Consider the following 12,536-nt stretch of genomic DNA (forward strand, 5'->3'; position numbering starts at 1 on the left):
TGTGTCTGTGTTAATTGGTTTCCCTTTTCTTTGTTGAAGAGGGTCTGTGCAATCCTTCTGCCTAGTCCGCCATCTTGCCCCGCCTCCAAGAGTTGCTCAAGGGATTTCTTAGACTGGAACTAGGTACATTAAATTCACTAAATCTGGTCTCTACTAATTGAGAATCTGAGATAATTATCTGAGCTGACATTTATCTTTGCATTATCTGTTGAAAGACAAAGTTTGCTAAGTACATAAAAGAGTATGGATAATATTTTGGAGGTAATGTTTAAACAATCTAAGAGAAGATTTCTAAGGACTCTGGGGCTTTCATTTATATACTAACAACTGTCATACTGACTGCAAATTATATTTTACCTAGTCACTAAAGCCAGCTGTCATGTTCTCAGCTTCCCCATTCTTGCAGAGGCACTGTCATTGCCTAATTCAACCAGCTTACAGCAAAGTTAGAATGCCTGGGTCATGCAAAGGGTTAACACACTTGGCTGCTAACTGGAGAGTTGGGGATTCAAGTCCCTCCAGAGGCACTTTAGGAGAAAAGCCTAGTGATCTACTGAAAAATCAGCCACTGAAGACTCTAAGGAGCTACAGTTGCACTCTCACAATGGGGTCGTCATGAGTTAGAATTGACTGCTTAATAAATGATTAGGTTAGTTATAGCAAAGCTAACCAGTCTCCCAAGCCATTCAATTTGCCCTTTGCTTCTCCCAGCCACACCTTCCTTTCCTCACTAACCTAAGCCTTTGTTAACAATGTCACCCTAGAACTGGAGTATCCCTATTGGGCTTCAGTTCCTTGTTCCTTTCCTCTCCAAGAATTCAGCAATCTGCTTCCAATTGGTCTTTGAAATTTTTTTTTAAGAATCCATGACTCTTTTACCTCAGAATGTCAAGATCCTCAACTCCAGCTTCAAACTGCTTGTTCCCACCAGAGCTTTAGCAAAGTCAATAAACCACACCACACCCATTGTCATCAAGTCCATTCTGACTCATTGCAACCCTAAAGGACAGAGGAGAATTGCCCCATAGGGTTTCCAAGGCTGTCATCTTTACAGAAGCAGACTGCTTCACCTTTCTCCCACAGAGCAGCTGGTGGGTTTCCAACAGCATCTTTGGGTTAGCACCTGAGCACTAAACTACTGTGCCACCAGGGCTTCTTGCAGCATTAATACAGGTCCATAATACCTATCTGAGACTGATGGGACAAGATGTGTTTTGAGATTCATAACTTTTCTAATTTTAGAAAGATAATACAGTTCAAAAGACATATTTTATGTAATACACCTAGAGATCCTGGGGCACTACTTTATAATCAAGCACAATATTTCTGCCACAAAATGTATTTATTTCACCCATGTAGCATAGTGCCTAAGGCACTTGACTGCTAACCAGAAGGTAAGAGGTTCAAACCACCAGCCACTCCTCAGAAGGAAGGCTGGGCAATCTACTTCCGTAGTGATACTGCCTCGGAAACCCAAGGAGGGGTTGCTATGAGTTGGGGCCGACTCAACAGGACACAACAACATAAAAAAATAATCCAAGCACACTGCCATCAAGTCAATTCCAACTCATAGAGAACCCCAGTGGGCTTTCAAAGCTATAAATCTTTACAGAAGTAGATCGCCTCATCTTCCTCTCATGGAGCAGCTGGTGGGTTTGAATGACCAATCTTCTGGTGAACAGCCAAATGCTTTACCCACTATGCCACCAGAGGTCTTTGCTGTAAGAAATAAAGCCCATCGGGCCTATTAGATTCCCATTAGGTTTTACCATCAAATATTTATTTTTAAGAATTTAGTTTGTAGAACTGTGTGGCTTTCAGAGTTGTGGATAAGGGATTGGGGCCCCATGGTAGGGATACAGGAGCTCTGGTGGTGTAGTGCCTAAGGTATTTGACCGATAACCAGAGGGCTGGTAGTTCAAACCCATCAGCCACTCCTCAGAAGGAAGACTGGGCAATCTGCTTCCATAGAGATACCCGCCTCTGAAACCCAAGGAGAAGCTGCTATGAGTTGGAAACAACTCGATGGCAATGAGTTTGGTGTGAGTAGTATGGATACAGTAGACATTTATCACATGAAAGAAATAAGTTTTCCTTCAAAGCCTTGAAACTGAAAACTTTGTTAATTCAGGCTGGTCTTCTACAACTAGTCAAAATGACTGAGGTTTTCTTTTTATAAAACGTTTCTTCAGATTATGGGAACTTCATGATCACAAGGTTTTCCCTATCATTTTCCACTTCTCCTAATCTTTAACTCCATTTACAAAGCATTTTCAACTTGTTTATTTTTCTTAAAAGTCTCTTCTTAGTTTTTTATTTTAGCAAAATGTAAATAGAGTCATGCTGCTTAGCCGCTGGCTAAAAAGATAGGCTTTTTGGATGTTCAGTAGATTGGTTTTCCTTTAGCATGGTGGATTTATCTTTTTAAAATCCCAGTTAGGCTGGCCTCTCAAAAATATGAGTTAAGCATTTAAATGTGAGTTTATTTAATCGTATATAAGTCTATCAAGCAAATATCATAGAAGGTTCCCCTATGCACAGTGAAACATACTGGTATCATTCTTTGCGGTCAGGTTTTAACTTGACCAATAAACTTTTCTTTAAATGTAGTCAAATCAAACATGAAGCCAGCAACTCAGGGTCTGCACATACATCATGGGATGCCGGCCATATAGGTCATAGCACTCTGACAAGCAAACCTTAGACAGTTATTTTGACATTAGAAAGTCACAATACATCAACTTAACAGCAGGGCAATAATTTTGGGACTAGGGATATGGCTATTCAGAATGACACTGTGGGAAGTTAATGGTTGTTCAAACAGGCCCAGTTTGAGAGTGAAGACATAAAGTGGGAAGAATTTCTCTACACTTCTAGAACCAGCTATTATGCAATGTGTTTTTGTGCAGACATGTTATTTCTGCTGTTAGAACAGAAGAGCCCTGCAAAGCTGAAAAGTACTCAGGTACTTGGACTCTTTCCTTGAGTGTGTGGAGATGAGAAGAGAGAAATATCCCATCACAAGACTGAGGAATGACAAAGAGCGGTCTTTTCACCTCTGCTTGTCATACACCATCTTTAATAACCATTATACCCTATGACAGTATTTAGAAAGTGCTACTTGACTTTTTCTCAATTGCAAGATAATTAGATTTCCAGTCATCTGGGATGCAAGGCTCCTTGGGTCCATGGAAGACTCTTGGATATTTTTCCTGAAGGGGCTATAAGGCAACAACCCTGATATGGACCCCTCCCTGCATACACACAGCCTGGGTCTCTGTTCTCCAGCACAAATGCATGGGTATGGAGACCACCGAATATTTCTGAAATCTGGTCAACAGCTGGGAACAAAGGTTACCACAAGTAGGTGGTTCCCCAGCTCATAGATGGAGATGAGGAGGGCAAGGGAGTATGGACTACAGTGCAGAGGTGGTTGTCAAGTGCTCTCATTTAATAGTAACTATGAGGGTCGCTATGAGTCGGGCCGACTCCACGGCAAAACAACAACAACAACAACAACAACAACAACTAAGGATGCACACATAAGCCCTAAGATGTTAAGGGAAAAACAAACACATATTTTCTTTAACTCTAGAAGGGAGAAATGAACAAGGAAGAATGGGTAAGAATTTATGCATTAATGGTTGAGATGACAAAAAGAAATGTTAGATGGATATAAGCAGATAATATGGCTAATAAGAGAGATGAAATCTGGGTGGCAAGATTGTCCTAATGAGCTGTGTTGCTTCCATGGAAACCAATGTGGTCTTTGTGGCAGCCCATACCCAACTGAGGTCACTGTCTTCCCTGCTGGGGACTCCTGCTTTTGCCACTTCCCTCCCATACCTTCCCAGCTGCCTGCTTGAAATACTGACAACATACATACAGCAAATTATTTCCAGGTTCTGCGTTGCTATTTTAAAGAAAAAGAAATTCACCAATACAGATTAACTATCAGCAGGTAAAGAACAATAAGCGCCTAAAGCTAAGATGAAGAGGTTTACTACTATATACATCTTGTTTTCATAAACTTTTGTGGCTGATTGAATTTTCTCCCTTTTTTTTAAAACCTAGCTTAACATGAAGAACTACAACACACAGGTTGCAAGTATCTCAAAATTTGCATATTTCAGGAAAGCAATTTTTGAGCCACAGAATGTATAAGCAAAGTCAACAATGTTTCCATACCTGGAGCTGTTATTCTTCCTTGAAGCACAGACTGGACAGGCAGCAGATCTTTTGAATTGGAGGTGAATGGTGATTGTCTAAATGTATCTTCTGAAAAGAAAGGGCTGGGGGAGGAGGAGTAAGGTTTAGTAAATTAAAGTTATTTAAGACACCCAAAACATCTGGCCCCAAATATATATACATACACAAATACTGGATAAGGTATTTTAAGAAAATGGTGTTTAGAGAGTCTAAGATGACAGTAGTTAAAATGGAGACAGAAAATACATCAGACAAGTGCCATCTGTACACTTTGCCTGTTGGTGTTATGTTGAGGGTCAATATATGAAACATTATTTTCGAAACACTGTTAAATCTGCAGGCCAGTACAGCAGAGCAGTACATTTTCCTCTTTCTCTATAGTTTCTGTGAATATATGTTGAGCCTAAATGAAGACTGACCACTGGGCTTGAATTACAAAGGACCTGCTGGCAGGTTTTCCCAGCATGGTGATGGATTTGCCCCAGCTCACCCACATTCCGTCACCTGAGCCCTCAGGGATCAAAAGTCCACATCAGAAGGGCAGCTGGCTGGAGTCAGGGGCCATTAAACTGAAGAAAACAACTCTCTGGTCCCCACGGAAACAGAAACTACATCCTAGAATGGTCTCAGTTCTGAAGGAGCGAAAGTCAGAAAACTGGGCTACAAGAAAGGACCTCTGGGAGCACCTTTATTTCACATGAAACTGAGGCCTCAACTTCAGTGAGTCTAAGCTCCCCCAGTGACTTAGTGAGATGAGAAACAGAAACACGGGACACCTAGTCGGGGATATCCGCTTGTACCACTGCCACAGGGAACACAAAGGACTTGGAAGCATTTTAATTAGAGGATGTTAATCCAATCACAGCATGGATCTTCCAAGCCTCTGAAGTAAATTGTAAATAAGTATTGGGAGTTTGAGAAACTGGAATACCCATAAGGACCTCTGGTGGTACAGTGCCTAAGGCATTTATTTGACTGCTAACCAGAAGGTTGGTGGTTCAAACCCACCAGCAGCTCTGAGGAATGAAGATGGGGCAATCCACTTCCATAAAGATTTACTGCCTCGGAAACTCAATGGGAGTAGCTATGAGTTGGAATTGACTCAATGGTGTTTGTTTTTTTTTTGAATACTCATCAGAGTTCAACCTGGAAAAATGGAAAGCCCTACTTTATTAACCAGGTAGTACAAAAGGTTAACAAGCTCAGCTGCTAACCAAGATTGGAGATTTGAGTCTACCCAGAGGTGTCTTAGAAGAAAGGGCTGACAATCTATTTCCAAAATAATCAGTCATTGAAAACTCTACAGATGACATTTTAACTCTGGCAGACATGGGGTTTGCCATGAGTTGGAGCCAACTCAATGGCAAGTGATTTTATTTGTCTACAGTGTTGTAGTTGTTGTTATTTGCCATCGAGTCGGCCCCGAGGGGAGTCGCTACCCCTCCTTGGGTTTCTGAGGCAGTTATCACTACGGAAGTAGGATTGCCCAACCTTCCTTCCGAGGAGTGGCTGGTGGGTTTGAACTGCCGGCCTCCTGGTTAGCAGTCTACAATAGAAGGAATTTAATCAAGGGAACAGGAATACAGGCAGAAGAAGGTATACAGAGGGCAGTAACACAGCTCAAGAAGGGCAGGAAGCCCCCACTCTGAGGTGGGGGCGGATAGCAGAACCCTAGAGGGGATACAACAAGTGCAGGAGACAGAGAAATGGAGAGAAATACCCAGCCTCTCCTTCAGTCCCACCCTCTTATTTCCCAGCAGGCCCTCTCATTGGTTGAGACTCCACCACACCAAAATACAGGATGCAGGGGTCAGCCCCCTGCAAGAAGGCACAGATCAGAGAAAGGAAAAGATCTAAAGGCACACAAGCCTAGCGTGCCTACAACTGGTGTTGCTTTTCTAAGCATGCCTTTTCTAAACAGCCTAGTGGCTGTGTGACCTTCCACAAGTTACTTAACATCTCTAAAGCCTTCATTTCTTGTCTATGAAATGGGATGTTAACAGTTATCCACACCTCACAGAGGAGCAATGAGGACTGAATAGGACAGTCCATGTAACATGTTTTGCAGAGTGCTGGGCACATAGTCAATGTTCAGTAAATGGGAGTTATTTTGATTTATGTTTTATTTGTATCTCTGTCTAGTCCAAAGGGGAGCACAAACTTCTCCTTATAGGTTGATGAAAAGTGGAGGTTCCTTGTGTGAAATCCATTGTGAAATGAATGAAGAAAAGCTCAACCCTGATTTTGAAAGGCAAGGTGAATGCTGCAGTGATAAGGTTAATCCCAAGTTGTTCATTTAAAAACAAAACCAAGAACAACTGTTCAGAATCAAAGAATTTTCAAGGAGGATTCCTGGTGAAACTTAAGAGTGTAAGATTTCTTGACTCCTACATCATTAGCTCTGAAGCTTATAAATTAGGTGACAGTGACATCCTGCATGTCTGAGGGGACAGTTCAGATGAGAAACAAAATGGGTGGCTTGAGGGCCATGGCAGATGAAAGTCAAGCAATGGGCCCTCATGCTACAGTGATTCTGGCTAGAGGAATTCTAGCCAGATACTGAGAGGCTGGGGGAGCCCATAGAAGTCTTTTGCCTGAAATGTGGAGATTGCTTTTGGGGACATGAAGAGGTCTGAAAAAGGATCCCTAAAGGATGTCCAGAAATATCACCATCCTTGTGACAAAGAAAGCTGTGTACTCTGGTAATTCCCTCGTACCTACAGCAAATGTTTATTGGCCTCCATAAATATGAAGCATTTCCTGGACTTCTGGGATAGTTTGGCCAATGGGAGGCACTGGGAACATAATAGTCAGCAAAGCCTGTGATGGTTAATTTTACTTGTCAACTTGCCTGGGCTATGGAGCCCAGTTGTTTGGTCAAATGGTAGTCTAGATGCTGTTATGAATTGGTTATGCATGATTTAATTCAGTTGGCCTTATGTAAAGCAGATTACCTCTCATAAAATGGGCAGGATGCGTTCAATCTGTTGAAGGTCTTAAGGGCAAAAAAGAAGTCTTCCCTAAGGTGTAGTCTGCCTGCAGATAAATAGACATTTTGTGTTCACTATTCTTCACTCTTCCTGTCGCCTGGCCTACAGATTTTAGGACACAGCACTGAAGGAATCACTAGCCTGTCACCTACAGATTTTAGACTTGCCAGCCCTCCCACAATTGCATGAACCAGTTTCTTAAGCCACCCCCAACATGGATGGTGGTGTTGAGTGCTGTGAAGTTGCTTTTGACTCAGAGTGACTCCATGTGACAGAGTTTTCTTGGCTATAGATCACCAGGTCTTTCACAGAGTATAAGGAGCCTGGTGATGCAGTGGTTAAGTGGTTGGCTGATAACTGAAAGGTTGTCAGTTCAAACTCACCAGCCACTTGGTGGCAGAAAGATGTGGCAGTCTGCTTCTGTAAAGATTTACAACCTTGGAAAGCTTATGGGGCAGTTCTCTATCCTATAGGGCCACTGAGTGGAAATGACTTGACAATAATGTTTTTTTTTTTTTTTTTAAAGAAAAAAAAAAAAAAAAAGACGTGTGTATCTGTCTATCTATGCATCTATTTATCTGTATCTCACTGGTTCTGTTTCTCTAGAGAACCTGATTTAAGTTTCAGAATCTCAGGGTGTTCACAGTTCTGCATAGAAAGTGCAGATGAACCCAGTACTCAGGTCTGTAAATTGGAAGCAGCAATTGTAACAGACACTGTGGAGGAGACGTGTGCCATGTTACAACAGGTGTTAGGGGAGTCTGCCCTGGACAGGGAGGCCAGCAGTTGCTTTCCTACAGAAGCAACAACTGATCTGAGACCTCAAAGGGTACCGGGTTGTCAGGGTTCTAAGTATCTGGGGAAAGTGTTCCTAATACAGAGAGGACACAGCCAATCTGGTAGCTGGAAGAAAGATCCCTGTGGAGGGAAGGTAATGTGGTGGGGCCAGCAGGCAAGGTCATACTGTGTGGGGGTCATGGCTTGGTCCTATGACCAGTGGGAGGCACTGCAGTGTTTTAAAAGAGGCATGGCAGGATTTCCATTTTGGGAAGCTCTCCTGGCTGCAGTATGCAGTGAGGTCTGGAAGGGCCTACAGAAGATACTGCAGGCAGCCAGACCAGAAGTCCCCAAAGGGCATAGTGATGCTGGTGGCAAATGCTGCAAACTAGCACTGACACATACATATTAGTTTAAAAGACAGGTCAGGTAAAGCCCACAGAACAATAACAAAAAACCCAAAATAACTAAACCATTGCCATTGAGTCAATCTTGACTCATGGTGACACATGTGTTAGAGTAGAATTGGTCCATCAAATTTTCTCGGCTGTCAACTTTACAGAAAAGCAACCCTGGTGGTGCAATGGTTAAGTGCTCAGCTGCTAACCAGCAAGTCAGCAGTTCAAACCCACCCGCTGCTCCACAGGCAAAAGATGTGGCAGTCTGCTTCCACAGAGCCTTGGAAAATCTATGGGGCAATTCTATAGGGTGTCCATGAGTTGAAATTGACTTGATAGCTTGTAACCACAACAATCTTTAAGGAACTAGACTGCCAGGCCTTTCTTCCACAGTACTGCTGAGTGGGTTCAAACAGCCAACATTTACATCCTGGCTCCTATGGCTAAGCCCACTGATGCATTTAAAACCAACTTCAAGGTTTCTAGGTGAACAAGGCAGAGACTGTCATGTTATATCCTGGGATAATCTCTTAGGTTTTACTAAGTGGTGGAAACAGGCTAGCTTTGCATCTTCATATGTTCTCTTCCAACAGCGAAATTTCCACTGATGTGAGGAGTAAAGTCTTGTTATCACTGAGACACTCAGAATAACCTGAGTTGAAAGGAAATCAACTGAGGGAAACAACATTCCAAATAATTTTCTACTCTGGATGCCAGGTTTACCCTGTATAGAAAAGAAAAGATTTCTTCAGAGGGAGCAGAGAATTACAAAGGACTCATACTGAATACTAAAATGCACAAAAGACTGGGCAATGCTTTTATGGGGCAAGGAATGAATGGAGAAACTTTCAGAAGTTAAGGCAGGTTAGGCCTGATATAAGGTCTTATCTATAAAGAGAAGATACTACGTTAACAGAGCACCAGCCTCAGGCCAGACACACACACTGCCATGCTCTGCTTTCTTATCCATTCACGCTGGAGTGGGGGAGTGCCTCAGCTTAACACTCTTGGGATGAGGAGATCCGGACTCTGAATTCCATATTGGCCACTTCATAGCTAAGTGACCTTTGGCAAGTCAGTAATTTCTCTAGCCTCAGTTTCATCCCTGGAAGAGAGGTGGGAGCTTAAGTGAGATATTTTATGTTAAAGTTCTTAATACATAGTACATGCTCAATTAAACAAACAACAACAACAACAACAAACCAATGTAACACATGTAATTGTTTACCAGGAATCTGGCTCTTTTCTAAAGCACTTTTTATGTAACTTAATTTAATCCTCAAAACAATCTTATGGGGAAGTTACCATTATTATTATAGCCATTTTACAGATGAAGAGACTTAAGTACAGAGAAGCTAAGTAACTTGCCCATATCCAGAGAGCTGAGGCAGAATTTGAATCCAGGCAGGTCTGCACCCTGCTCCGCTGGCTACACTGTTGTCATGGGGAATAAACAGAGAATGCAAACCCATGGATCTTTCCCAGAGTTACTAGAGCAAAAGGAAGAGATAGAGGAGGACGGGATGAAAGGGTTGAGAAGCAGCTATTTTAGTATGTCAGTAGAAGGAAGACATTTTCAACTGAGACACAAAGAAAGTGAGAATGATTTTAGTCTTTAGTTCTGTCTGAAAGTTAAGGTATACTCCAATGTCCTAAAGGTCAGGTAACCCATTGACCTGGTCAATCTACAACCCTAAACTTCAGTGAGGTCACACTCTCCACTGCCTGTACCCAGTGCTTCCAAGGGGAAGCATAACCCTGTTATTAAACTTAAATGATGAGCAAGGGTGTCATTAGGTGTTCATAAACCTTTATTTCAGCATAAATATGAAACTCATTCTGGTACTATCGCTATGTAGGCATGTTTTTCAGCCACTTAATGGGCATCTTTGTTTTAGGAAAAGAGGAAGGAGGGAAAATAGCACACTGCAGGGCCGAAGAGTTTATGTTCTGGAATGTTGAGCCGTGTTCCCGAAGTTCCTTTTTCTCCTCCTGTGCTTTACAGTGATTTAAGGTACAGAAGCACATTCGCTCTCAGCTGATGCCCAGCTTTCCTGCAGACAAAGCACTAGGGCAAGTGGTAGTGGGGTCAGCCCTCGTTCATGCTGAACAGTGACTGTCATTGTTAGGAGAGGGTGGTGGGGCAGGAAGTCCCAGGAGGTGCCCAACAACAGGATGGACTGGGTCTGCATCTTCCCAGGCAGGAGAACAAACAAACTAAATCAGACTCGCCGATATATGCTTCTTTGAAGCAGTGTCCAGAGCCCTTCAACTGGTAACTTAGTTGGGTTTGGTTATTCCAGAAAAGGTGCACCATCGCCCTTGTTTGCTGACTCTCCAGCTGCCTAAACTTTAGTCATCTTACTATGAAAAGGCCTCTCCATTAGAAAGTGAGCCAAGGAAGTAGGGTAAAAAGGTGAAAGGTAAATTATCAAAGAAATGTATTTACTGCCAGTTAATGTTTTTGGCAAAATGCTGGTAAAAAAGGAAGTTGAAACAGATAGCTAATGGGGGAGGGATCATTACTTATTTTAACAAAATCACCGCCTACCACAAAGTATTCCCTTTGGCCCTGGACAAAGAGAGGTTACCTGAAAGATTGAGCTAATGGCTAGAAATATTCTATAAACAGTAGCAGAGTATGGTAGCTGTTGGGATAGACTTAAAAAACCAAAAACCAAACTCACTGCCCTCAAGAACTGCCCAATTTCTCCATTACTTTTCCTGCTTGTTACTTAGAATCAATCTTGCAAAACTTTTATCTACTTCAGTTTCTTTTCTGGATCAAAGTGAAATGGACATTGAATGGGTATTTTTATTTTTCTCCTGTAGAAAACCTAAGAGCTGAAATATGAAGGGGCAATGTCGTCACCGTGACTGGACAATTCCAGTCATCAGACATCACTAACTAGAGGTCAACAGCACAATGCCGTGAAAAGAAAAGATTTACAATAAATAATAAAACAGTCCATAAAAGATTATGGCTCTGAATAGTGATACATTTTGCTAAGTGCCGATTGTGGCACAAATATTTCCACCTTTAACATCTGAGTGCCAACAGGGAGCTGTGCTTCACCCAGAACAGAAGTCCCAGCTATTAAAAAACCATGTTGGCACCATCAAAACCAAAATGTTACAGCAATTCACATTTTAATGACAAAAAACAAAAGATAATGAAAAACAAGAGGGAGATGCAGCATATAAGAGAAACTTAAAAAAAAAAAAAAGATGCTATATTTAGTAATGCCACAGTAGTTTTAAAGGAGTAACACAGAAGAAATATTTTTTCCCCCTTCAGAAAGACAGTAACAGTAACTCTCAGGACTGAAGTTAGAAATGGCAAGTAGAAAACAAAGACAAAAAACTAAACAAGAGACCCAAGACCTTGGTTTGCAATGAGTTTATACTCAAAACCCATGAGGACCTTCATAGATCAGAGTTAAATGAAATTCTATTAAATGTAAGAGTTTTGGGCAAATTACCTGAAGTGATATTCTTATCTCAACCTTAACAAAGACAAATTTTTCTTTAGCAAATGAAAAACAAAAAAAGTAAAAGTATTTGACTATCTATTCAGGTATATCTGTCCTGGAAGAAGTACAGCTGGAATGTTCCTTGGAAGCGAGAATGGCCAGACTTCGTCTCATCTACTTTGGTCATGTTGTCAGAAGGCACCATTCCCTGAGAAAGATATCATGCTTGGTAAAGTGGAGGGTCAACGAAGAAGGGGAAGGCCCTCAATGAGATGGATTGACACAGTGGCTGCAATGATGGGCTCAGGTATAGCAAGGATTGTGAGGCTGGCACAGGACCGGGCAGTGTTTCATTCCATTGTACACAGGGTCACTAGGAGTCAGAGCTGACTTGATGGCACCTAACAACAACACGTTCAGGTATACATACACAGACAGTATAACAGGGCTTCCATATTGTTTCCAAGAACTGAGTAAAATATGTCCAAAAGCTTTTTATTTCATGGACATTTTAAGAACAAATTATTTGGCTCAGATATGTTTGAGGAGCTGTATGTCAAAAATGAGAGCAGTCTGGGGTGGAAGAGGTCTGTGCAGCCAGTGCTCGCTCCCTACCTACGACCTGCTCCCCAGCAGACCTCAGCTCCTGGGTCACCTAACCCTGAGAGCTGGGGATCCCTCATCTCTGC

At 42.1% G+C, this 12,536-nt stretch overlaps 1 protein-coding gene across 1 annotated transcript in view; it reads right to left on the reverse strand.

The window, feature by feature from the left end:
* Positions 1 to 12,536, reverse strand: part of ZNF827 (zinc finger protein 827) — a 211,940-nt gene that overhangs the window by 85,252 nt on the left and 114,152 nt on the right. The window contains 1 exon segment of the mRNA XM_042781433.1: positions 4,189 to 4,292. Within this exon segment, the coding sequence (XP_042637367.1) occupies positions 4,189 to 4,292 (104 nt within the window).

Source organism: Orycteropus afer, unplaced genomic scaffold, assembly GCF_000298275.1.
Source record: "Orycteropus afer afer isolate SDZICR_OR568_19922 unplaced genomic scaffold, OryAfe1.0 scaffold00120, whole genome shotgun sequence".
NCBI classification, from domain to species: Eukaryota; Metazoa; Chordata; class Mammalia; order Tubulidentata; family Orycteropodidae; genus Orycteropus; species Orycteropus afer.